Source organism: Centroberyx gerrardi, chromosome 23 (assembly GCF_048128805.1).
Source record: "Centroberyx gerrardi isolate f3 chromosome 23, fCenGer3.hap1.cur.20231027, whole genome shotgun sequence".
NCBI classification, from domain to species: Eukaryota; Metazoa; Chordata; class Actinopteri; order Beryciformes; family Berycidae; genus Centroberyx; species Centroberyx gerrardi.
Window position 1 is genome coordinate 16207274 of NC_136019.1, and position 27656 is coordinate 16234929.

A 27656-nucleotide genomic window follows, 5' to 3' on the forward strand; every position below is an offset into this window, starting at 1 on the left:
ACTACATCATACTGATCATTTTTAATGAGACAAATAAAATGTCAACTATTGCCTATAAAAAAAAAATAGGCTGATTGGCTTGCAATCTGTAATCTCCAATCTGGAAACTCAAGCTGGTTTGATGCAGATAAGAAGATCCAAAGGGATTGTGCTGTGAAATGGTTAAATAACCAAACACAAAACCTATAGTGTACTATTCATGATGACATCTACTTTCAGAAAATATTCATATTAAACATACATTTTGCTTTTAAGATCGTGTAATTTGCCTTCATCCAAGGTTCATTAAAGGGACCTCTACTTGACTTCTAATGAAATGGGAATTATACAAATGTAAGATTAATTTCTATTGCATTCATCCATGCTGCACATTCACTTCTTTCTTACACTATGTCCTCATCATACATCAGTGTGTCCAACCAGTGATGGAACATATTCATTATGTATACAATGAGTACAACTGTAGAGCGAGCTTACATTCCTAGATCACAAACATTACAAGCCACATGCAGTACAACGGTCAGGGCCATAGCACCCACTCTCCGTATTGCATACACACACACACACACACACACACACACATGTTTTCATGGAAGTTCCTCCTTGTTCTCATTCAGAGTCTAAGGTTGGGTGGGGTCGTTTTTATTTATTCTTCCATCATGTGAGCTTTGTGAGGCCCTTTGAGACTGTAATTGGGCTATACAAATAAATTTGACTAGACAATATTCCTGTGACCATGAAATAGTCATGTAAGAGAGGGAAAAAGAAGTAGGGAAAGGGGAAAAGAAATAAAATAAGAGCCAAGTAGACAGGCACAAGGGATTTTCAAGAGCTATTGGAGTAGAGTAGAGGGCATATGATTCGGGGGGGGGGGAGTGGGAGGATGTCTTTGGTGCTTTTGTCTTTGTAGATTTGTACAATTTTTGTCATTAACATGTTAAATAACTCAAAAGTTGTTCATTTTCAGAGCCATTTAAAAAATGTTTGCTTTTGTTTAGATATTTCAATAATAATGTACATACATGCTTAGCAGTACAGGGTCTCCCTCTCTTCAAAGATTAATGAACCATCTGGTTGTGCAGTCTGCAGCCAGGAAGGAGGACAGTGCAGAAATATGTTAGAAATGTGGGCGGGACGGGCCAGAGGTCTGCACAGCTGATGTCATGCTAGACTGCAAGACTGTAACTCATACAGTATAACTGTGCACTCATATTGTGCTATAGCTCTCATTTCATGTAGTCTGTTTGTGCATTAAACTCTCTGCAGTTCATTCATTTTCAATACATCTGTGATGACAGTTTGGGGAAACACCTCTGATGCTGCTTCTTCTGCAAGCCTCTGTCAACACATCAGATAAAAGCTCTTATGCTACTTTTCACCAGACCATTGTTAATAGTAACACCTGTGTTAATAATAATAATAATAATAATAATGATAATAATAGAGAACCTTTAACGGATGTTGTGCTGAAAAATAACAGTTACGTTACTTAGTTTTAGGGCCGGGCAATAATTTGATATTGTGGTTTTAGGCTATTGTCTTTCAATAGAATCATATCATGATGAAACAATGATATGGACTTACTGAGACATTTGTCTAAATGAATGGCAAAATGCAAATGCTAATTAAAATCTCTCATAAAATTAGATCTGAAGCAAATTAGGGAATATTATTTGAAAATTTGAGTTGTATCATACTTTACTTACTTTATAGACTAATAGCTTGTTATATATTACCCTGCAGTTCAATACAATACGTCATCTTGCCTATATTAGTGATATCACTATATATCGTTATTCAAATAATTTCTCCTGGTTATTGTGATATTCATTTTGTCCATTTCATCCAGCCCTATAGTTGTGTTAGTTAGCCTATGTGTTGTCTGAAACTCCATCAACTATGTGTTAGCCTATTTCCTAGTTGCTCATGTAACTGCTTTATAAAATTACATCATACATTGCCCTATCCGAGTGATGATGGCCAATATTGGGTATTTCATCTAAAATGTTAAAATGTTTTCTGTGCGCCTACTATTTTTTTTTTTTTGAGGCTGTAACCAAGGCTTATAGTCCATCCAAAGTAATCCTATAATAACTTTTAGAAGGATACATATAAGTATTACAGCAACATTATCCTATAATATAGTGATTAGATTGGAGATAAAGTACAATAAGGTTACTATAACTCACTACTGAGCACCACAGTCTAAGTCCCTGTATGAACATCACAGGAATATTATAGTGATCCCATAGGAGACACAAAATAGGCCTACCATAAGGTACTACAAGATCACTATAAACTCACACACCCATTATAAGTTCCTATGGGAGTATGATAGGGCTTTTTGGTCAGGGTTGGACTGGAGATGCCCTCCCATGTGTTGTGGCCCCTGGCTGCGTCTTGACGTGTAATTAGCCAGAGGCCCGTGCACGGCCGACCAATCAGATGGCGGATGAGAGGCTGTGCCTACCGGACCGGCTGGCAGAGACCGGAGACGGAGCCCCGGCCGCAGCTCGGTGGCGGTGACAGTGCTGACACTACTGACAGCGACTGGAAGCGGCAGGAGAGATCGTGGCAAACAACAGGTCTTGAATTCACCATCCCGTCTCTGTTTAGCAAGGTAGAAGTTTTTTTTATTGTTTTTATTCTCACTTATATAGACTTTTACAGTCGCCATTCCCGTGAAAGTTGCGCCGGCCGTTTTATTTAGCCTCTTTCTGTACGTGGTAGCCGATCACTTGATGGGATAAGGCAGCGCTGTGATGGCTCGACCGGTGTCAAGCTAGCCAAGACACAATATAGGACTTCTGGTTACAACTTTCAAAATAAAAGTCTGCTTGCTGATCGGGCGTTGTGACGGCTATTTGAAAAGTAACGGAGCTTTTATTTTGAAGGCAAAATCTCTGTACTTCTGGCATTCTCGTGTCTATCGCTAGCTAACTTCAAACCGCACTGTCCCGGTGACAGGAGAACGGAACTCGGTGGTGCGCGCAACAACGTCGCCTGACCGGCAGTATACCGGCTCCAGGACTCTCCACTGCTGCCATTCGGTCTGCCAGGAGAATTTAAAGTCAGTTTTTTGTTCACATACGAAGAAAAGAGAAGGCAACTTTATCCAAATAGTTTAGTACAGATGGAGGGTGTGGAGTGAAGTGTGACGCATTACGTCACTCCTAGTGCCACAGTCCCGTCTGCTGTCTGCGCTGCAAAAAGTAGCCACCTCAACAAGTTATCTCCTCTGTTACAGGGTCTGAAAATCTTATTTTTTTTATAACAAGTAGAAAAAAACGCAAGCGGCGTGAGTTAATTTCACTTGTTTCAAATGCAACTTGTTTCCAACCTGTTTCAAGAATCTTCTTGCCTTAAGTGTCATTTTCTCGATAGTTAGCTATCCTGCCTTGATTCAAGACATTGGCTGTTGCTTCTAGAAAATTCCCGAAACAAGTGAAATTGCTTTGGAGACAAGTGGAACCATCTCACCCCGCTTTAAGAAAAATAAGACTTGAAGACCGAATGTGAAACTAAATAACTCGATGAGATGGACACTTTTTGCAGTGTGTGCATTCCTGGACACAGCCTCACCACGAGAACTTCAGAGACGATTTCTAAGTTTTAAATCGCCATAATAATTTCAGTCGGCAATTAACGGCTACATATTACAGCTGGCCATTGATTACTGAAAGCGAGGCTGATGCATACAGCCTTGTTGAAGCTGAGGTGGTTGAGGGTGTGTCTCCACTTCTGTCCAGATTTAGCCTATCTTATGGGTCATATAGAATCTGTTGAATTCTTAGGATGTACTATAGCAAAAATATTAACGAATTCCTAATAGCTCAGGCTTGTATTTTTTGATGGCTAGTTTAACTATTATACAGCTTATAAAACAGGGGAGAATTTGGGACAAAGATGAATAAGCTTTTCTTTCTCTTGATTAAATGAGGAAAAACTGGATGTGGCAGATAGTAAATGTTTTGTTTGTTATAATCATGGACAAAGTGGCTACATTAAAAAAGCAAATACACAGGAATTAAGGAATAACATGTTTAACTGACTATGGCATGAGGCCATTACACCCTGGCCTCACTTCCAAACAAACAAAAAAAAAGAAAAAACTATAAAAAGTTGCTCTGCCAACATTTCTCATTGCCCCTGCAGTCATAGCAGCGGTTTCAGCCCAACTGAAATACACAGTTGTTTGCTATCTGGTTGCTTTGGGAATCTGATCAGCAGTCAGAATAAAAACCTGCCTAACAAGTCACCAATTTGTCCCACAGGGGAAATTCAACCCAAGTGCAGACTGTTTCAATAAACTGAATAGCACGCCTTTATTTTCAGACAGATTTGAATGGGTTGGCATCATCATCAGCAGTCACACTCAGGCCTAACAGACCTGCCGACTAATACACATCAGCAGAGGAAAAACATAAAAGAATGAGATGATATTTCATTGGTGAATGAAATCAAATTCAAAATTGATTTGTAAAGTGCTTTAATCAAATCAAAACAAGTTTGTCACAAAGTGCAATTGTTGATTGATTGCCCACTATAAATAATTAAGCTTTAATTTATGTACTTGTTTGTTCAGGAAAGGTAGAGCTAGTGCGCTGCTGCTGATCAATACAGAAAGTTCTTGATCTTCATTTGTTATTTTCTTCTCTTGTTCCATTATTTGTTATGTGCAGCTGCGGTAAAAACACTTTAAGCTGTCCCCATCTGTGAATATATTAATGTATTTCTGTTTTCAGTTTATTCATTTTGTTTTATTGCTTGTTCATTCCCATGGCCTTTTATTGAATTGCTTTGTTTTGATTTGTTGTTTTATTTTAGATGGCTGACGCGGAGCTGGTGAAGAAGATGCTGCGGGCCGTCCTCCAGGCCAACAAGGGCGGAGTGTCCCTGTCCCGTCTGCAGTCGGAGTACAAGGAGCTGACCGGGGAGCAGATACCACACAAACAGATGGGACACAACCACATGGACGCACTGCTGGCCAGCATGCCCTCTGTGGTCCGCATGGAGCGCAACCGCTCTGGAGAGGTGTGTGTGTGTGTGTGTGTGTGTGGATTGGGCCGGGGTGGTTGGATAGATGGATAGATGGATGAATGTTAACACACATTAGGCCATGATCACATAGGACGTTACATCATTCAACAACTTGCAATCTTGCTATCTAGTGTTAGCTAACCTGAAGTAAATAAAAATGAACAGAAAGTTAGTGATTGCTCTACTTCCTTTTGAAGAAGAGGATGAGGGGCCCATTATGAAATTGAGGATGCAGCTAAAGTTAACTGTGAGGATGAAAGTCCATTGAACAGTGAAGTTCACAGGCATGGCGACGCTCCCTATTCATTTGAATGAGAGGCGTGGAGGTCTGCTTCATGTAAATTTCAGGTGTCTGGAGTAAGTGTTAGCAAATTGAACTGCAGGTGTCCGTTGATTGATGTCTTTTCATGAAACATCTTCGTCCAAGTTCTGCCTGTCCTACCAGAGAGAGCGTTTCAGAAAAACAACTTGCATGTATTTATTTTATGAGCTTAGTAGCATTCAATCGAGAATTTATTCAGGAATTAGCCCTGTACCAACACATTTCCAAACCAATGAAGCATGCAAAATTTTCGTGCATAGCGTTATTAAACGACATTGTCAGTGGATAGTCACACTAAGAGGCAGCTTACTTCTTCTCTGTCTGATATTGACGTAATGCGCGGCATGGCTAAAGTGTAGACATGTTCAACTTGGAGCACCATGGGGAGCGTCCCAAAACACCCTGCATCCAAACTGCCAGGTGACTGGAGACTGGACCAAACTTTTGAAATAACACAGTAGCACGTTCAAAAAAGCGTCCTATGTGATCATGACCTTACACATACAAATACACACACACACATGCACATGTTTATGCACACACTCACAAAGTTAATTAACTGATCATAGCAATAATTAACTAGATCTGTCAGTCTCAAGCCCTGAGCATGCCATGACCTCAGGACAAAGTCAACATAATTAGCCACAATTTCAAGTTGTCTCTCTCCTCTGGTTAAAGCATCTGTTACTATGACAACGCCAAAGACCCATGAGGTGATGCCAAATAATTATCTTATCGCTGGTGGGGTTAACAGACATGTTGAACCATGTGGCGAGTCTCCTCTCTATCAGTGTCTGTGTCTCACTCTCTCTCTACCCCCCATCCCTCCTCTCTCCAGATGGTGTATTTCGCCTCAGTAGCCAACGAGACGGCCCATGTAGCCAAGGTGGTGGCTCGCCAGCGCAGCTCCAAGAAGACGGGCCGACCCCACCTGGTCAACACCCAGATGAGGGTCAAACCGGCCGCCCCGCTCGTCCTCAACGGTAAGATTCATATTGAGACATGCCATTTGTTTTAGTTATCAAATGTCTTAGCCTAGTTTTTGCTTTATTTTCATCAACCTTCAATCCTTCAATCCCTCTAGTTTGTTTTTCTCTGCTTGTAAAGCTTGGATCTAGACACTCAAGCATTTTGGTTAGAAGGAGGCTCATTTTGGCAAAACAACTACATTCCCAGGCAAAGCAAATTATGGAGGGTTTAAAAACGTCACATAAAGCCTTTGTACTTTGTATTTCTTGGTATCTGTTAGAGAGACTGCATCCAATAATAGAGGCAGGAACAGAAATGGTAAATTGAAGGTGTTGGATTTGGGTTTACCCTTACAATATTCATGAGACTGTAATCCAATTTTACAAACTGCACATACCACCTCTAATCTTACAGAATGTCCCTTTTATAAACCTCCACTGGAGAACACACATTAGCTCTATCAAATTACACCGATGTCCCACTTTTACTGAAGTGCTTGGTGGTGCTGTGGTACAAAGGAAGATAATGTAAGACTAGACGTATTTTGTGTTCTTATTATGTTTTTATTAAGTCCATGACGTATTGGATTAAGTGCCATTGAGCGATTACAGTGGATACATGGAGTATACACATATATACACACACATTGCTTTAAAATACACATATAGTGTATGTAGCGGGACATTTTGATTCACAAAGGTCCACAGCAGACAAGGAGGCTGGAATGCTGACTTGCTCAATAATCTGTACGTATTTTTATTTTTCACAAGCACAAATAAAACCGGAAATTAAAAAGATAGATTCCTGAAAAAGTTTCATTTCAGGTTCCTTGTGTGTGGCGGACCTTTGTGTAGTACAGAGTGCAGGAACAGTACAGTGCATGCTTATAAATGATTTGTGCCATTCAAATGTGAATGCAACTTGGCTGTAACACAACTTTGCACTATTAAAAACACACTTGACTGCATAGCAAAGATAACTGAGTGGCCTATGCAAGCCTCTTGGATGAATATCTACACTGCCTATTTTCATTTTGCTGCCCTGCCCTTATTGTGTTTTGCTGCCTAATGTTTATTTTTTCTTGTATTTTATTATAAATCACTGTCTAGTATTGTCTCTTGGCATTTACTTTTTTTGCCTGAATTAACTTTTTCTGTCTGTCAAGAGGGAGTGAATTTCCTCTTGCAGCAAGGCCGTCAATGTGAATAAGAAATTATTCTGAAGGGACCTGCCGAGCTAGATAAAAGTGAAGTAAAAAAAATATAAGATAGAAAATAAATAGTCATGTCTTAAACCTAAGGGGCCCGGCAATAGCCATCCTGTTTGGAAAAATGCTATTGTGTGCACACAACATATAAAAGGTGTGCTCCAGCTGCATAAACAGTGTGTAAATAGATATAAAACGTGTGCACGAAATACATTAATAGACAGAGCCAGTGTAACTGCACCAACCTCTTTTCTGGTGTTGGAGAACTTGTCGGCCGATACTCTCTAACATCCCTCCAGTCTGCATATTGACAATGGTAGAGCCCATTACCTCTCAATATGGCAGCTGCCAGCTATTTCTTACCACCTGTCAGTAGGCAATGCCTTGGTAACTCATCCCATAAATTGAAATTTAAACAACAAATCTATCCACTATGCCCTATCCAAAGCCTCATTCAAATACATACATTTTTACTCAACGAAATATCAGGCTCAGTGCAATCAAGTAAATTCAACTAATGACGGTAAGTGAGAGAAATCAGTTCGAAACTTGCTGAAGAAGCTAAATCGCAAAAAAAAAAAAATGTGTTCGCAGAAATCGTGAAAGTATGCGCACAAAATAATGAAAATTGACTACACAAATGAACTAAAATGAGGGAATGGTATGTACTGTATCACTCAAATGAATCAAAATGAGGTCTATCTCATACCATCCACTAGTGCTACAGTGCAGCAGCAGTGCAACAAGGGAGAAGTAAAAAGTCTATATCGGTAATATGATGATGCAATATTAGCAAGATGCTATCTGTTGGTTTCTGGTGCAGCGGAACGGCTTGTGGATGAATGACTGGCCTATTTTGCCTGTCGCTCTGCGGGGACCTGCAGTTTCTGAAGTGCTAAGAATAAAAGGGAACAGTATGAGGCATCACACACACACACACACACACACACACACATTCTTCTGAACAACTCTTCATTTCATCTTTAGACAGGCATAGGCACACACATATACCTACATACACACACACATGCACACACACACACACATTCCTCTGAACCTTTCTTCATCTTTTCTCTGTATCTTTGCAAACACCCCCGCAAAAAACTAACACACATGCACATATACAAATACACACACACACACACACACAGTCATTTTTCATCTGTAGCTCCATTTGCGGTGCATACACCCCCACTAGACTGTGATGCTGCAGAAAGGGGGAATCAGTATTCTCAGAGGGAGATAGCGGAGGTGGGAGGTGGTAGTGCAGGCAGGAGGAGGAGAGAGAGAGAGCGAGAGAGAGAGAGAGAGAGAGAGAGAGAGAGGAGGAGAGTAAGTAAGAGGGTCGTAGGAAATGAAAGGGAGGGAGATGGTGAAATGGGAAAGAGAGTCAGACGAGAGGGGGGGGGGCTAAGAGAGAAAAGAGAGAAGGAGCAAGAGAGAGGGAGTTACACCGATAGAGAGCAAGCAAGAAGGGGGTAAGAGAGTGAGGGAGGTAGGGGAGGGGGAAGGCAGAAGATAGGGAAGGAGGGAGTCAGAGAGAGAGAGAGGGGTGTTGAGATTTCAGACTAATACAGCCTCATAGCAGCCAAGATTCAGCTGCAAGCGAAGAGCAGCTGATTCACAAACCACCACAGCCTCTCACTCTCTCTCTCTCTCTCTCTCTCTCTCTCGCTCTCTCTCTCTAATCTCATCCTTCCTTCACTGGCTGGGATATTGATATTCAGGCAGAGACAAACCGGTGACTGTGCTTCCATGCTGGTGAGGTGACGCTGCGTCTGCTCTGTGCTCTGACTGTGTGTGTGTGTGTGTGTGCGTGCATTTGCGTGTGGGTGTGTGTGTGTGTGTGTTTGACCTTGCCTATATTTGTGTGTGCATTCAAGCTTGTGCCTGTCTGTATGTGTCTGTATGTGTCTGCAAGTGTCTGGTTGTCTGTGTGTGTGTGTGTGTGTGTGTGTGTGTGCACCTGCAGAGCTACAAAACGATATTGATTGATTGATTGATTGCTTGTTGCCAATAACCCATATAAACAGCATATCCACTCAAGTTCGGTGGGCAACAAAGTCTGAATCTATAGGGAGGAGAGAAAGAGAGAGAGAGACAGAACAAGAGAGAGAAAGGAAAGAGGTTAAGATAGAAATTGCCTATTGATCAGTTTTGAAGACATAGGCTGATGAAGCTGCTTGCTGCACTCTGTCACTGGAAAGAAATAACATTCTGTAGAGAGAGGAGAGAGGTTAAGAAAGGAGGAGTGCCTGGGAAGAAAGTACTAGATTTTGAAAGAGTGAGGAAAGAATAAGAGAGAAGAGCAGGAGGAGGAGGTACAGAAAGTGAAGAAGGAGAGTCGGAGTGGAAGTGACTAAGGGATACGAACAAGGAGGAATAGTGGTGATGTCACTTTTCAGAAATGTGATGTCATGCTGACCAGTGTGTGTGTGTGTGTGTGTGTGTGTGTACACAAGTCCCACTTTTCTTCCTTCTTCCTGGCTGCACTACTGCTGCGCTATTGCTCCTCCCCCACAAGGATTTGTTTGGAAAGTCTTGCAGTTCTGATGCAGGGAACGACACAGAGTGGGAATGCAAAAAAAAAGGGACTTGCTGTTGTCAGGTGAAAGCCTTGTATCTCCAAAAGTGAATTAAGATTTACAGAATTAGTGTTAGACTGATGACTATGCATTTTTAAAATCATACAGTAGGTTTTGAGAAGGTTTTAAGTCCATGGCTCGTCCAATTTTCATCCTCCAATTCAAGAAAAAACATGAAACTCACCAAGTTTTTTAATCTTTATTCATCCAGATAAAGTGGACTGAGCATAAATGATCATTTTCAGCAACATCAAGTCAAGTTTATATAGCCCTTCACCACAAAAGCATTCTCGAAGGACTTTACGAAAAGCAAGTCTACCTAGATCTAACAAATCAACAACCAGTCACAGAACAAAATGATGCAATACAGTGTAAAAACAAAGTAAAACACAAAGCATGTTGGAAGACATATCAGGTCTACCAAACCTATCTAGCCTAGCCTACCCAGCACCACCAACCGTAGACCCTCAGTGAAGAGGAAAAACTCCCAAGAAAAAACCTTATAAGGAAAAAAATGGAAGAGGGATCCCCCACCAGGAGGCTGAGTGTGCAATAGGTGCCGGGACAAAACAATAAAATGGAAAATAACATGGACAATTCTGAGATAACAAAGCAAGTAAGACAAGGAGAAACATCAACATCCTGATATCCTATAGCATGAGTGCAGGACAGATGCAGGGCTTGGATGCTCCAGTATTTCGGGATGATGTCATCTTTAATTTGCGACGTGGCGTCGGTGCTGCTGGCTGGCTGGCTGATTAAAACTATGCTGTTAGTCATCAGATCGACTGTGTCTATAGACACTGAACTCTCTGTGACGCTGCAGCCTCCAGACAGACAGACCGCTCTGTCTCAGCATCAGGTTTAGCTGTGCCAGTGTGTGTGTGTGTGTGTGTGTGTGTCGGTGTGTGTCAGTGTATGTGTGATTGTGGCCATGGATTTGCATGTGAACCACATTTGCTCCTATCTTGCCATGTGTGCTTTATAGACGCATGTAACTATTCCATAATTTCATCCCTGTCTCTCTCTCTCTCTCTCCACAGCCAAACCTCAGACCTCTCTGAGGCAGCCGGACCACCGCGGGCGAGGCGGTGGGAGAGGAGGGGGCGGCGGCCGCGGTGCGGGACATGGCGACTTCAGACAGGCGAGGGACATGAGGGACGGCCAATCCGAGGGCAAGGGCGGGACGCATCCGAACAAGTCGTCCAATCAGAACACGCCCACCCGGAAAGCGAACGCAACTACAGAGAAGTGAGTGGAGGAGAAGGCTAGGAGCAAGAGGGGTGTAAGCAGAGGGAGACATATGAGAATTTTAATACAAATATTCTCTTAAGAGACTTTTGACTTAAATCCAGGCAAAAATACAGTAAAAAGTAAATATTGGGACTGTGAGCTGAAGTTAGTCTTTTAATTTACCTCGCTGTAAACTCCAAAACAGCATTTCTGAGTCTCTGCAGCTTTTTTCCCATGTAAACCCCCTCTACACTTCTGTGTGTGTGTGTGTGTGTGTGTGTGTGTGTGTGTGTGTGTGTGTGTACCTGCAGCCCCCCCATAAACATCCATTACACTGACAGAAGTCATTAAGCAGTTCCCCAGGGTGCCGAATATTCCCAGAGAGATGTTCCTCTGGCTTAACAACCAAGAACAAGTGAAAGCGAGTGGAGTGAGAGAGAGAGAAAGAAAGAAAGAAAAAAAGAAATAATTGGTTTCATCTCTGACGCTGACTATTTTCATACTGTTGCTCAGGTGTTGCACAGCAAAAGAACAGTGGAAGCAGAGGGAGGAGAAGAGGGATTTGGCATGTCCCTCTTGTTTTTTTTTTCTTTTCTTATTTTTCAGTGATTTTTTTATCTGCTCTTTTGCTTCCCTTTACTCTTTCATTCTGCTCCCTCCTTATGGATTCTTCCTGTTTTTACCCTCTTTCTTTCTTTCTTTCTTTCTTTCTTTCTTTCGGTGCTGTCTACTTTCAGTGCTGTCTTCGGTGCTGTCCCTCTTGTTTTTTTTTCTTTTCTTATTTTTCAGTGATTTTTTTATCTGCTCTTTTGCTTCCCTTTACTCTTCCATTCTGCTCCCTCCTTATGGATTCTTCCTGTTTTTACCCTCTTTCTTTCTTTCTTTCTTTCTTTCTTTCTTTCTTTCTTTCTTTCGGTGCTGTCTCTTTCTATGCCTCATGCCCCCCCGCCCCCGCCCCCATCCTCCCTCCCGTGTGGTCTGAGCTGAATCAGAATAGGCTGCTGGTGAATGGGAGGCTGGTTGAACTCTGGCTGGTTTCGGAGAGCAAACAGCCTCCCCACTGCTGCTTATTCAGCACTGGGCTGATGATGTGCTCTCTAGTTTATTCTGCCTCTCTCTCTCTCTCTCTCTACATCTTTCCCCTTCACTCTCGCTTCCTCTCTCTTTGCCCGCACTCTTTCATCTACTTGGTTCTCGCTCTTTCACTGATCCCTCCTATCGTTTCTCCTTTTTTATCCCCTTTGTTCTCCCTTCTCTCGTTCATTCTCTCTGTCAATCCATCTATAGATTGATATTGCTCATACTCATTCAAAATGCCCCATAGTATCCTGTTGTACTTTCTTTTCTTGAGTATAAAAGTCCATTCCGTCTTCCTTTTCTTTCTTTGCTTCCTATCTCTCCTTTGATCCCCCCTCTCTGTTTATAGACCCAATCGATATTTCCACTTCTGAGATTGATAGTCTTTCCAGTAGATTCTGACCTCTACTGGCAGCCACCTTGACCCCCAGTGAGTTAAAGACCTGATTCATTGTTGTTAAAGCAATGCAAGCTGTCCATCTAGCTGCATTGCTCAAACAATGAATCAGGATGAATTCAACTCATTGACTTTAAACTGGTTCTCCCGGTTACATCCATCCGTGGCTCTGTGTGTCTGTCCGCTATGAAAACAACTGACATCAGTCCTCTGTCTGTGTCACTCTATGGGTGCCCTGTGTACCGGCGGCCCTCTGCAGCACAATGGGGCGTCAGGGTGGGAAGCCTGGTGCGCTGGCAGGGGACGCGAGCCCGGCGCTGGGGGGACGTGAGCCCTCGCTAATCCCCGTTCTATTCTCTGGTAGATTAACGCTTCTAAACCGACACAGAGTGAATCAGCACATCTCTCTGTATGCCTCTAGATCTACCACTGGGCAGTATGCAGCCGCGCAAGCTTTATCATCGTTTGTGTATGTGTGTGTGTGTGTCTGTGCCTGTGGGACGCCTGGCATTGCAAGAGGTGAATTCAGCAAAGTAGATGAAATGAGAGAGCCAACACAGAATTACAGTTTAACAAAAACGTTTATTAAAAGCACAGGGGAGGGGAAGGGGAGGAACTGGAGCTAAGCTTCTTCTGGGATGGGGTACATTTGTGGGGGGTTCAGGCAAATGCCTGGGGGAAAAAAAACATGAGGCGAGGGGCGTGAGACTGGGCTGGGTAACTTTTCAAGTCCATGTTACAAGCTGCGATCCCAAAAATGTCACTCCCATTCAAGCCACAGGTTCCTTTGTCGAGACATTTGCAATGCCACAAGCAAAATCTAGCGCACAGAGCAGTCTTCAGTCCAACAGCTTCCAGAAAATTCACAGTTTGCTATTTTATTTTTCATCAAAGAGTGCAACCCGAGATGCTGAAACCGGGCCCTTGTGGCTATTATAAAGTACTGGCTAAAGACCAAAGGTGAATGTGTTTTTGTTGTCCAGGCCTTTAGGACTTAGACCAGCGAAATCAGTGTCATCTTTTAATTCACCTCATAAAATAACTTCCTGAGAATGAGTGAAATTGGAGAAAGGCTGAAGCAAAGCAGTTGCTGTACCCATTGATCTGATTTGAGAGCAGGCTCCAAACCAACAGGCATGATAGTGGAGGGGAGGAGAGGACAGGGGAAGGGTGGAGACAGGGAGAAGATGGCTGCCACCGAATAAGGGAAAACCGCCACACACATGAAGCAGCGATCATCTACAAGACAACAATACCAAAACTCTACTCCAGCCGTGTTATGTGTGCCAAAACAGCTAAATGCTTTACACAAGGTAGAGCTCTTTCTACGCATTCTTATTCTTTGGTTGTCCAGGAGCAACTAAGCTGCCGCCACATACAGTGCAGCACAGTATCCACTCTGATGACCCATTGTTCTAGACCAATGGGGGACGGAGACTATCAGTTTGATTAATGGTTTGTGGTGCTGAGTAAAAGCAAACATGGCTTGTCTTGCACAGAGCTCAGGCCTCTGTTATCTGACTAGAGTTTGTAATACTACCAGGGTCCTTCTCTTCTCTTCTCTTCTCTTCTCTACTCTTCTCTTCTCTTCTCTTCTCTTCTCTTCTCTTCCCTATCTTCTCTTCTCTTCTCAACACTTCTCCTTGTTCTGTTCTCTTGTGTCCAGGTCAGACAAGAGGATGACCCTCCCGTCACGGTTTCAGAAGGAGGTGCACGCTCACCTTTCCAGAAACTCCCAACAGACTAGCTGTAAGTAGGACAGTCCGCTTTTGTTTTCTAAAAATACAACATTTTGTATCGCTTTTTGTCCTCTAAACAGAAGCAAATGTTACCAGGAACTCAATTACTTTAGACAATTCAATCCCAGGCCACCCATTCTAAACACCAGAAGAAGACATACCAAAAGAAATCTAACATAACCTTATAGTTAGACATGAGAAAAAGATATATTTTAAAAGGTTTCAAGTTGTCAGCTCCCAGGTGTGAGTGTGTGTATCTGTATGAGCCTCCCTCCTCTTTAACTACTCTCCCATAGGCCTTTGGTTTAACTAAGAATCTGTTTCTGTCCATGTTGCCTGGTTGAATAACGGTTATATCCTACATAGCCTGGGGCTAAGCGTTGGCCTGTAATGAACTGCATAGCTTCGAGACACATGTGTTAAAGGCCCCAGTCATTTCAGACATGTTAAAGCTCCTAGTCATTTCAGTCCTTTATAGACAGAGGCGACTGTTAAAGCCGTGGTGCTGACTGTTTCAAGAGCCTCTGCTTCCTGGATGTAAAGAGACCCCCCTAAGTGAGGAAGGAAGAGGAAGATATATTAATGTGAAGACCTTGTAGAAGACAAGCAAGACCAGAGCATGAAAGCGCAAGATACTGAATAAACCAATGCAAATCTAGGGATCCACACTTTATGAATTCTTTTTATCAGGGTAATTTAGCAGAGTTTACCCATTTTCTTAACCTGCTATCCTACAAGCCTAAAGTATTTTATTCAGTCTACCTCACATTGCAAGGAACTGGAAAGGCTTAGGCAGTAGACTTAGACACCAGTTTCTTCAGAATAATTTGGGGAACCCTCTAAATGTGAACAACACTCAGGTCCTCAGAGTCTCTGAAAAACACTAGAAAATATCACTCTTTTCCAGCAAATGGAGCTTAGGGTCCAAAGTTAAACAACCAAAGGCTGAGAGAAAAATAATTGTATCAGCCTCAGGCAACATGTTTTAAAGGACCACAGTCTGGCCACTCTTGCAATTCAGGGTTTAGGAAAGGAAAAGTAGCCCCAAGCTCCAATAGTCGATGTCTCTGCCTCTTTTTTCCTCCTCTCTTTATCCGCCTCCTTTGAACTTAAAGAAGAAGAGAATACACTCCAGTTTATAGAAGGGCAGATGCAGGGGCAAAAGCAATAATATCCTCGGTTTGAATATGTGCCTCATTATCACTCCTCCTCTGTTTTTTTATTCAAATCATCAAGTGCCTCCATGTGGGGAAAGGCAAGCTGTACAATCCAGCAGTTCCAGGAGCAAGAAGATCAAGGTTGTGAATACAATAATAGCGTCTGTGTGTCCCCTCTCTCTCTTCCCTCCTCCATTTTTAAAATTTCAATCCTCCAGCTCCCTCGAACCTGAACGAGAGCCCCGGCTCGGGGAAAGGGAAGCCCTACAACCCGCAGCAGGTCCAGGGCCGCATCAAGGAGATCCTGGGGAAGTACAGTAACGGGTTCTGGGTGTCCAAGCTGCCTCAGATCTACAGAGAGCTGTACAAACAGGACCTGCCCAGCGAGGCCATCAAAGACCTGGAGACCTGGACGCACATATGCACCGTATACTAACCTTATGTTATTATGGTTATTTGTTATGGTTTACAATCATAATAAACCTGTGAAATAAGTTCATAGTCTCTATCACAAGAGAAGGAAATCAAATTGTTTTATAATCAGTCCCTTGCATTGGTCTTCCTAGGTGGAGAAACCCTGCAGCAGCAACCCGTCAGAGCTGCTCCTCTACCCCGCCAAGGAACAGACAACCACATCGTCCCCCTCGCCGCTCCCCAACCCGAACTCTACCGCTGCCCCCCTCCGGACTCCCAACACCCCCACAGACAAACACCTGCAGTCCCCCGCCCCGCAGAGACCCCCCGCCGCCCATCTGACCCGCACCAGCTCTCACCCGCCTCCTCCTCAGTCTCCCCCATCCTCCTCCTCCTCCCCCAGCCCTCCCTCCTCCCCTACGGCCCTCTGTCCCGACTTGAAGCAGAAGCTGGAGGAGCTGCTGGTGAAGTACTCCAACGGCCTGTGGGCCCACGCTCTGCCCAAGCTCTTCCAGGACACCTACAAAGTCAGTAATATATGTTATGGTATACACCCCAAAACATCCTGACCATCATTGAAAAGCCGATTTCAGGCAAATGGGGGGTTTTAGGCACTTACACACAGGGTCACACACAGATACAAACCGAAAATGCATAATATATCCTAATTATTTATTGCCATTTTAATGTGAAAATGTGAAAGTTAGCATTAGGATTTATTACTTTTTATTGGTATTATTTTAAAAGGCCAAACTTCCCGGACACGTCCTGGAGAACCTCCAGCTCCTCTCCGACATCTGCACCATCGACTACCCAATGCCCGACAACCCCAAGAGGGCCATCCTGTACAGGAGGAGCAGCGCTGGAGGAAGAGAGGACGAGAACTGCAACAGGAGGGACTCCTCGGCCAGCGAGGAGGAGCTGAGGGCAAGGCAGGAGGTGGGGAGGAGGCTCAGTAACCAGGCGGTCCCTCCTCTGCTGATCCCCAGAGAGGAGTACCCCTCTGTGCTGGTGGTGGAGGCCACCAATACCAATGGAGTTATACTCAGGTAGGAGAGAAGGGTGTTTGTGTGAGTGTGTGTGAGTACTGTCAGACTTGTCAGTGCCTAAGTGTGATTATCTCTCCCCTCAGGTACATCGGTGAAGGTTACTCCCAGGCCCAGGAGTCCATGGAGGATGAAATGAGGGAGTTTTACGGCCTGAACCAAAGCAGTCCAACGCCTCTGGCCTCCCCAGCCTCGGGGCAGCTTGCTGCCGTCAGGGCCGAGGAGGAGGAGGAGATCCTAAGGGCTCAAGTCTGCGAGGTCATGGCTGACAAGGTCAAGGTGAGAGGTCAAAGAAGAGGAAATACCCAGGACGTCGGTCATGCAAGGCCATGTAGAGAATCCAGGATTTTACAATGCTGTTTTCTGCTTTATTATGATTGTACTGATGATGAGGATAATGGATAATGATGTTGTGTGTTTGCTATTGGCTCTGTAGGTGTACTATGTGGATCATGGCTTCTCAGAGGTGATCAGCAAAACCAAAGTGTTTGAGCTGCATGAGAAGTTTTTCAAGCTGCCTTTCCAGGCGACCAAGTGTAAACTGGCAGGTGAGTCTGAACTGAATCCACTCAGGGTGATTGGGACAATTCATGGGGGGGTGGGGGGTTTCCAGGAAGTCTGAAAACCTTTTAAAAAAATAAACATATACATATTTCTGTCACCGTCTGTGTGACAGTATGGAAAATTTTATAGATGTGGGGCACCCTCTGTGAAGTGTTGTTTTAAACATGCTGCAGGGGATGATCCTCCCCAATGTTTTGAAGGACAAATTTGGTTGTTACAGTACAGTTAACAGCCATACATTTTCAGACCTTTTACCCTGTGATTTACCAAACCCCGCCCTGCATTTTCCCCAAGCCCTGTCCTCTTGAGTCACCTAATAGAGAAGAACCACTCCACTGTTTTATCTTTTGCACAACTAAAAAGTCACATGGTGAACTCTCATAGCCTAGAAATCCCATCCAGCTGTAGCTTCTTTGGGTCAAAGAGCCAAAGAGTCTGGCAAGAACTGTGAAGAAGTGGATGTTATTTAGGCTCTGGTGCGTTGGTGGTTAATCGGAAGAGTTTCAGTGGCCCTCCCATCTTGAGTGTGTGTGTGTGTGTGTGTGTGTGTGTGTGTGTTGAGGGAATGAGATCATTGTTCTTGCCTTCATGTGACATGGTAAACTAGTTCTAACCAGCTTTCTTGCCTTTCTTCTTGCCTTCTTGTTTTTCTCTACTGTGTATTCTTGTCTTAAGGACTAGGATTTTTGGAACATTCTATTCTAAAGGACTGGGATACTGATTAGTCCATGTGCTTTAGTATTGTCATGTATAAGATTACACACGTAAGATACATTATATAAGATGGGATGCAACTTTCATTGCCTGGCTGTGATGCCTGCTCTTGATGATCAAGAATAAATAGCTATTCCTACACAGAGACCATACTTCACAGTTCAGTTGACATGAATGTAACTCTGTGTGTGTGTGTATGTGTGTGTGTGTGTGTGTGTGTGTGTGTGTGTGTGTGTGTCCAGGCCTGGAGCCATTCTGTCAGGAGCCTGCTGTGCTGAAGAAGTTCGAGACCATGGCCAGTGGAAAGATCCTATTGGCCGAGATCCTGGAGAGAGGCCAAACCCCGCTGGTCGTCCTGTACGACACGTCACAGGATGATGATGTCAACATCAACGCTGCCTGCATGAAAGCCCTGCAAGACAAAACGCTAGCCAGCCCCTTACAGGTACAGCAGATTGTGAGTGTGTAATCTCTGAACAGCCACATGAATACAGCTTTTCTGACCGCACACACGCACACACACACACACACAGCGTGCTAACCCGCTATCGGTGGCCCTCCTCAGGTGAACAGTGCCTATATGAATGTGACTGTGAGGAGCGTCTGTTCAGATGGGACCATCTACTGCCAGCCGCCCTCCAGAGGCCTTGCCAAGCTCAATGAGATACTGGAGAAGACAGAGGCCTACTTCCACTCACAGGTTAACACTACGCTTCATTTGATGTCTCAGTGCCCCTCTGCACCTGTAAAAGTATTTAGTTTTATTTAGTTTGTGACACAAAGTGGCACAAATGAATGAAACCCCAAAAATCACTTCCAATATGTTAACCAAGTCTTTTGCTATTCATGGAGTTACTACTCTTAACCCTTGTTAGACACTAAGGTACAGCCGTGGAGCCGTGAAGTTGCATAACAATGAGCATAGAAATCGGAACCATTTCTGCTGGTTTATGATGATTTTCACATCAGAAGAGATGACCAAGCAATCTGAACCCACATTGCCCTCCGTGAATGTGTGGGCACTTGTCTCTAGAGAAGATTACAATCAGACAGCATTGAGATAAAGGCGTTTCACTCATATTAGAGGCTTCTGAGAATGTGTGTTATTGTGTTTGTGTGTGTGTGTGTGTGTGTGTGTGTGTGTGTGTGTGTGTGTGTGTGTGTGTGTGTGTGTTTGTGTGTGTTTGTGTGTGAATTCTAGTGTGTATGGATAGGAACCGTATTCACAATCAGTGAACGGAGCAGATTACTACTGACGCATTCAGCTCAAAACCCTTTTGTGAATGTGTTCATGCTGTGTGTGTTGTCTCTCTCAAGTAGAGTTGACAGATTGAGATTAGGATGATAATCTGGAGTTAGGACATGGCCAAGCCACTTAATCTGTTAGCAGGACAGCTGAGCTGATGCTGTTTTGTAGGCATGCTACTGTTGTCCTGTAAAGCTAGTAGTTACAGTTCAGTAACCTCTTGCTGCAGTGTTCAGGTTGTTCAATATGGAGTCTGGCGGTGTATTTTACCAAGCCTGTCCAATTTAACAGTATATGCAAATTTGTATCATGTTTTCTAAATTCCAAGACAGGGCATTTGTAATCATCAAGCGTATTAGGAAGAAACAAGCTGATCATACTAAAACTATTCACACAAACTGAATCATAAGAGACTCTAGTTTTGTTATCCTAGTTACAAGAAGAGCTGAATACAGGCTCAGCATGAAATTGCATGGTGGAGAACAGCAAATAGCAAAAATATTTGAACTTGTGCAGTAGCTCCTTCTGCTGTTGTAGTTGGGTGTGACCTTGACCTTGGCATCATCAGATTTTACCATCGTATCTCATTGAAAATTAATAGTATTTGATTTGCTGTGAATGAATGTAGCATTAGGATGGTAGCAGAACTCTTCTGGAATTAAATTATTTACCATTCACAAACCTAGCATGCTGTTTCTCCAAAATCCTAATCTTTGATGTCATAGCAGTGTTGCTCCTTGGACAACTGACTTTGTGTTTCAGTTTTTACAGCATTGTTTTATAGCAGTGATATTTGACCACCAGTTTCTTGGCTGTCCCACTGACCCTCTGTTCCAGGTAACGTCGGAGTTCCTGGTGTCCAGACCCTTCTGTGGGAAAGTTTGCCTGGCTCGTTACAAAGGCAAATGGTCCCGCGTTGAGGTGAGATGATACTGTTACCTACAGCACAGTTTCAAAGAGAATTGTTAGTATGAATTATTAAACACATCCCCATTGGCAGCTACAGATTTCCCAACTGTTTCCCCCTATTTACTTCTTTTATGGATTCTAAAAACTTTCAAAGGGACATTGTAATCTATAATATTTAGCGACCAGTAGGAATTGCAGCAACATCGATAGGACTTTTCTCTTTTCTCTTGTCCAATGGGTGGGGAGTACAGGCTGGAAAGTGAGTTTTGAAAGCCAGAAATTTCAGCCCCTGGCAGAGTAATTGTTGAATCATTGGTATTGATCAACAACCCTATCAAGCCAAATATATTATGATCATTTTGTGTTATGGGGCAAAGAAAATCTTACCCATTGCCCCTTTAAATATAATTTCTAAACATTTTAATATTAGACAATTACAGCAAAGAGACACCATTTGTTACAGGCATAACATTTTTACAAGTGCAATATCTAACAGCCATAAAAAATAATAGCCTACACCACACAGAGAATACAACAACAGTTAAAATATATTGCAGGCTAATTGATGGGCTTGTGGGAATCCTCAAATTTGCTAGGCTGCTCTCACCACTCCTTGTGGCTCACCAACCTTGACAAAAGCCGTGTTGGACGTTTTGTTCACTGTTGTTGTTGTTGCTGTCCAGGCTTCTGTAGAAGTGTTTGAACTGTAAAAAAAAAAAAAACTTAAGCGCTACGTCTCCCTTTCTGTGTTTCTGTCTGTAGATCACCAACCTGCACGGCAGCAGAGTGCTGGACATCCTGTTCATTGACTTGGGTGTCCAGGCGTCTGTAGAGGTGTTTGAGCTGAGAGAGATCCCACCGCCGTTCCTCCGAGATCTTATGGCCATCCCGCCACAGGTCAGTGTGTGTGTGAGAGAGAAAAAGAGAGATAGGGTAAAGAGAAAGAAGAAGTGCAGGGGAGACTGTTGTGTGAACCACTGTTACGTGTGTAATTGAGGCAGCTTCCTCATTTGCATGTGAGCATATCTGTGAAAATGTGAACATACTGTACATTGTGCGTATGTATTTGTGTGTGTAATATGAGCGAACATGAATCCATCTGTCAATGTGTGCATGTTCTCCAGTAAGCTGACCTCCAGCACCCTGTGTTTAGGCTGTGAAGTGTTGTCTAGCAGACCTGGCGGTTAGTTTGGGCTCCTGGACTCCAGATGCTGTCCAGTGGCTTCGGGAGAGAGTGCTCAACTCTACCGACTGTAGCATGAAGGTATTCAACCCTCTTTCTTCCTTACTCAAGTTTTAAATAGAACACAAATGTGGTCTTTAACCCCTTTGAGCTCAATCCTGTCTACTGTGATGGGTATAGTGAGGAACCCACATCCAGATCTTTTTTTTTTTTAGAAGTATTGAAATAATGCCATTTTTGCCATTTTCCCTTCTCTTTATCTTTCTCACTCCTCTCTCTTTCTTCCCCCCTCCCTCCTTACCTATTTCTCTCTCCACTTGCACCCCCGTCTCATCGCTCGCCCCAAAGGTTGCCAAGTTGGACGAAACTAAGCGCTGCATCCATGTCCACCTCTTCACCGACAAGAACTTCCACGACCCGACCCGCAGCCTCAACCATCAGATGGCCCAGTCTGACCTCTTTAAGCAGCAACCAGATGTCTTCCTGACCAGCCACAGGTTTTTGCCGCTTTAATATTCAGCTGTATTATCGCTCTGCTATGTGTTGTCATATACCAATCACTTTTATTTTTACTCAAATTGGACGTTGATATGGTCCTGCATGCACTCATGACCTTATTGTTTTTTACTTGAATGTATTTTTATTTTTGAATTTAATTTATTTTATTTAAATGAATTTATGTGTTCCCTTATACGCAAAGCAAGTTTTTATCCATACTTTAAAAAAATTATAACTTACAAGGTTTTCATCCAATGGCAGTGATGTGCTTTTTTACATTTTCCATACATGTTATTTTTCACATGAAGCACTTAGCTGCTGCTCTTATACAGATCAGATCAAAGACAGTGTAACCCATATAGTAGTTCAACAGTTGTGAATGCTATCATTACAAATGGACAACATAATGCCAAGAACTTTAACAGGGCAGAGCCTTTGCTGTTGTTTTCTAGCATACGCAAATATCTACCTGTATATCTTTGTTCTCAAGAGGACTCAGTAGGTTCAAATCTTCAATAGTCTTTTTCCTGTATCACTTTGTACAGTGTGTTGTATTGCTGCTGTATGAATTGCACCTATTTCAATAAATGAATTTGATTTCACAGTCCCACCAAGACTTCCACACCCACTTCATCCTCCAAGACATGCAGTACCAGTGACACCTCTAATGGGAGTCCAACCTCGACTTCTACCCCGACCAAACCTCATCTCAGGAGGGCTCTATCAGGGACGGGGCCCAGAGGAGGAGGAGGAGGAGGAGGGGGAGGAGGAGGAGGAAGCACGACCACCACTAGCCCACCACGGACACCCCCATCCCCCTTGTCCTCCCTCCAGCTGCCCCCTCTGCTAGAGCTCCCCCCAGCAGGTAATGATGATAATGGAAATCTTCTTACTTAATAAAGTGAAAAACTCCCAGGCTGGTAATTATAAGCTTAGGAAGGCTTATATGAAAGGACTAGAAGATTTCCTTAAAAAAATGCTACTGCTGCTGCTATGTATTGGTGCAATTCAATCCACTAATTGTTCATCCCATGTCTAAATTTGCACAGTCATGGTCGACCATTAGAAAAATATTACCTCCAAAAATCAAACTCCTGATAAAGCCTAGAAAATCACAACCTTAATGACAGTCTTCTTCCCCTCAGGTAACAACATAGACATATATGTATCCGTGGCTTGCCATCCAGGCCACTTTGTACTGCAGCCGTGGAGAGACATGTACAAACTGGTGGTGCTGATGGGAGAGATGATTCTCTACTACAACAAGACCGAGGAGAAACCACTCAACATAGAGAAGAACCAGATATATGCTGCCAAGGTGGAGAACAAGTGAGTGAAGTGGTGATTTGATTTGATTTTAAACTTTAAAGAGTAACTAAACCCCACCTAAATCTGTGGTGAAGCCTGACACCTAATGGTGAAAAGTAGGGTACAGAACTGGCCTTCTGCTATTGGCTGGTCTCTGTGCCCTGTTATGTCACCCTCTATAGAGTACAACAGGTGGTGACATCACCTGGCACAAAGACCAGCCAATAGGAGAAGGCCAGTTCAGTACCCTATTTTTCACCATTAGGTGTCAGGCTTCGCCAAAGATTTGGGTTTGGGGTTTAGTTACTCTTTAAATACTTGAGAAAGTATTCAGCGTGGAGGAGGTTGTGTTAAGATCGATGGGCTGGGGTTGCAAAATTTCTGAGTTATATCTTAAAGCAGAGTACATCTCACATGTTATTCTTAAAGGCATATCTTGACATTTTGAAATAGTGGATGTACACCAACAGGCAAAATTGCAGAAGAAAAATAATTACATTTTTAAGCTGAAAATCTGTTGTTTTCTGCCTTAATTGTTTGGATCCTTGTATTTCTTATATGAACAAAAGTAAATCTTGTAAAAGTTGACGTCTAACTTATCTATCCCCTCCTCCTCCTGTCCCAGCTGGCACCGGGTGTTGGTGAAGGGAGTTCTGACCAATGGGTTGGTGTCTGTCTATGAGTTGGACTATGGTAAACATGAGCTGGTCAGCTGCACCCAGCTCAGACCTCTTATCAAGGAGTTCAGACAGCTGCCATTCCAGGGAATCACTGCTCAGCTGGCTGGTGAGTAGAGAAGAGGCGTGTACGGGCCTGAAGGTCATAGCTGTAACAGAACCGAGCGTGATGGCTGCTGCTATGGTGTCCAACATCTACCTAACATTAGCCCAGATCCATGCCAGTTTGTAAGAGAGAACATCACATCAGACTTCATGCCAAAAAACTGGTAGTTGCCTCGTTTATCAGCAACATCAGCAACATACATCACTCGAAAAACATAACTCAATACTTAGAGCGCAAAGCCTACCAGTTCAATGTTAATGTCATGTGGAGATTAAGTGCATGACACATCCATAATGCATGGCATTGCATCACCTCACATCTGAAGCGTATGTGGCAGTGAGCTTAAGCTTCATGGCTGACTGGTTCTTCTCTCTCTCCCCCAACAGGAGTGAAGCCGAGGCAGTGGTCGGAGGAAGCCTCCATCGTCTTCAGGAACCACGTGGAGAAGAAGCCTCTGGTGGCCCAGCTGGAGGCCGTGCAGGAAGCCACGAACCCGTGGGACCGGAAGTTGACGGTCTTCCTGGTCGACACTTCACAGGAAGAGAGGGACATCTGGGTGCACGACATCATGGCCGAGTTTGCTGATGAGCTGACCAATGAGTTGTAGACAGAAGAAGCGCGTCAACAAGTGTTACTATCCAAGCAGTCGACCTGTCACTCACGAGGATAGTCAAGATAGAAGAGGCTGACCGACCGACCGACCTACCACTAAAAGAAGGAAGGAATGGAAGAAAGGAAGGAAAGGTTAAAGAAGAATCAAGAAGTATGGAAATGGAGCAGTTGCATAGCGTAATGAGACTGGCAATGAAAGACGGGAGGAGTAGCTGTCTGCCCACTACCGCTAGTTGTGTTCTGGACTGTACAACAAAGGATGTTGTGATGTGAGTTTGAGTGACTATGATAGTTGGACGATACACACACATGCATGATGTTTTGGTCGAAGCTCAATTACCATCTTTGTGCTGACTACGCAGCTTGCCACACACACAAAACGCACTTGAATCTATCCATAATGGTTTCACAAAGCTGTGGAAATAATGCAACATGCATAATTATACCATTTGGTGGGCGATTTAATCCAAAGCAGCACCTTACAGTTCCGGGAGTGCATCCATTTTTAGTGTGTGTCATCCTTGGGAAAACTGAACCCCCTCAGCCTGACCAATGTGAGCGTCGTGAGCTACAAAGAACCACAATACATATAATGCATTCTAAGCAAAAGCGCACAAAGTGAAATATTTAACAAAACAAAGTTGTCAGATGCGAGGAATACTTAAAGGCCTATGTTTACAAAAACCTGCATTTTGGAATCTGACAGTCGCTAGGTTTACAAAAGCTAGTCCAAGCATTCCCCTAAGAGGAGAAAGAGTGGAGGAGTCAATGATGTCAGAAATAGGAAGTAGGACGGCCAATGGGTAGTTTCAGAGAGCGAGATGTGAAGCAAGAGGGATACACACTTCCATCTTTGCTTAAATCCCCTTATGCAGATGAGACTGCCTTCGTTTTGGTTAAGCGTGATTTAGCGCGTCAAACGTTTTGGAACAGAATTTTTGTTTTTGCGATTGATTTATTTGATCTCATGGACTGAGCACAATATTTACCTTCTTGGTAAGCTACTGGAAGTGTCTTAAAGTTAGTGAAAAATGTTGTTTTTTTTTGCAGTTGCTCCCATTTAGCACATGCATGGTGACCCGATGTCTGCTGCTGGTCACTGGCCAAATGAACATAAGTTAAACTTGATATGGTTTGGTGACGTCAGCTATGATCTTTTCTTTTTTTAACTTGGCCATCAAATTTTTTGTACCTCCTGCCACTGCATTTAGATGTGCACATATGTGGGATTTCCCATAATTGATAGAAGGAATTGAAGACTGTTTTCCTGTAATGGGATGATGGCTAGCTACATTTTTGTTTCTTCCCCATTTTCCTCAATTTTGAACTAGATGAATGTGGTCAATAATTTGTCCCTTCTTTACCCTCAAACACTGAAGTGACCAGGGGCCTCATGTATAAACGTTGCGCACGTACAAAAAGGTTGCGTACGCTGGTTTTCACGCACACGTCGGGATGTATAAAAATGAACTTGACGTGAGAATGTGCGGGCCGTCCCGCAAACTTTAGACCACGCGTACGCACATTTGTCTGGCTTTGTCAGTTGGCGACGCCAAACTACAAAGTAGTGAAACTCTCCAAATGTTTCAAAATAACGTTTTCACTCAATTCACTGCGCTATATCTATGAAGTAGTCTATGAAAAACAAGAATTATTTCCGCTGATACACCATAATAGTTTGGTTATTTATGTGGATAATGTTTAAGATTAGAAAGGCCAAAACCCATCTGGCATTGTCATTTTCAATTGTTAGTTCCTCCAACACTGGAGGAAAATGCTATTTTTTCCTCTTTCCATAACTTTTCCTAAATATAAGGGTTTTAAATGAATGAAAAAAGCCACTCAGGAAATAGATACAGGCACTCTCCGCTATATTGCCGCGTTGGTTTGTGTGAATGTACGTCTCTCTCTCCTCCGGCTCGCATAGGTCTGACTTATTGAGCGCAATGAAAACCTAGTGAAACTAATTTCCCACAGATGACATCAGGCCTTACTCACAATGCCAAAACCAAGATCGCCAGTAAACTGGACAGTTTTCTTTGTTTATGTGACATGGAGATGTTAACGCACGTCGGGGACTGTACAGTTGCCGAGGTGCACAGAGATCCATGGTACACAGGAGGCGAGGCGCACAGATCCATCTCTCCTGGGAAGAAAACGCAGTGTCGGGTGGGCAAATGCACTTGGAATAAGTCCTGGAACAGCTGTGTGATGTCCAAACGATTTGTGTGTAGTACCTGCTCACACAAACCACCGAAGCTGTGCGCTGACTGCGGGACTGAACGGTAAGAAAGGAAAGGCCACCCGTGCGTAAAACTAAAAAAAAATAGTGTAGAAAAAAATGCCACAAATGGAAAAGCACATTGCCATATTTGGAGCGGACATGTCACATTATATGGTTTTGTTTTTAATCTTTGAATCAGTTCAATTGTGCAATTTTACCTTTATTTACAAAAACACTGCATGCGTAAAAGCACATTGGAAATATTTGGAGAGGGGAGCACTGAACACAGGCACATTCACCATCGTTTTTGACAAGAAGGTGACAAGAGGGGCGTATTTATAGTCATTTCCATAGTTAATTGTGGGAGGAGACAAGGCGGGGTGAGAGGCTTGTGCATGTGCGCTCAATTTCACGTTGATTGGGATGTAT

General features: G+C 43.3%; 1 protein-coding gene across 1 annotated transcript; it reads left to right on the forward strand.

Annotated features, from left to right (window-relative positions):
- The first annotated feature begins 2541 nt into the window (after positions 1-2541).
- tdrd7b (tudor domain containing 7 b) lies at positions 2542-26383 on the forward strand. Its single transcript, XM_071923114.2, has 21 exons — positions 2542-2620; positions 4828-5034; positions 6201-6345; positions 11167-11374; positions 14497-14579; positions 15945-16153; positions 16293-16363; positions 16463-16667; positions 16888-17189; positions 17273-17465; positions 17623-17734; positions 18707-18909; positions 19030-19164; positions 20548-20631; positions 21382-21516; positions 21773-21883; positions 22151-22299; positions 22906-23165; positions 23446-23629; positions 24234-24394; positions 24778-26383. The coding sequence occupies exons 2-21, from the start codon at positions 4828-4830 to the stop codon at positions 24996-24998; spliced, it is 3378 nt and encodes a 1125-aa protein (XP_071779215.2). The 5' UTR covers positions 2542-2620; the 3' UTR covers positions 24999-26383.
- The last annotated feature ends 1273 nt before the right edge of the window (positions 26384-27656 follow it).

What these genes read in the sequence shown, in the direction of transcription:
- tdrd7b (XM_071923114.2), top strand. Translation starts at nt 4,828, where the DNA reads ATGGCTGACGCGGAGCTGGTGAAGAAGATGCTGCGGGCCGTCCTCCAG. An exon ending in AAGGAACAGACAACCACATC is followed by an intron (nt 16,364 to 16,462) that starts GTCCCCCTCGCC and finishes CGCCCCGCAGAG; the next exon opens with ACCCCCCGCCGCCCATCTGA. An exon ending in CTACCGACTGTAGCATGAAG is followed by an intron (nt 21,884 to 22,150) that starts GTATTCAACCCT and finishes CTCGCCCCAAAG; the next exon opens with GTTGCCAAGTTGGACGAAAC.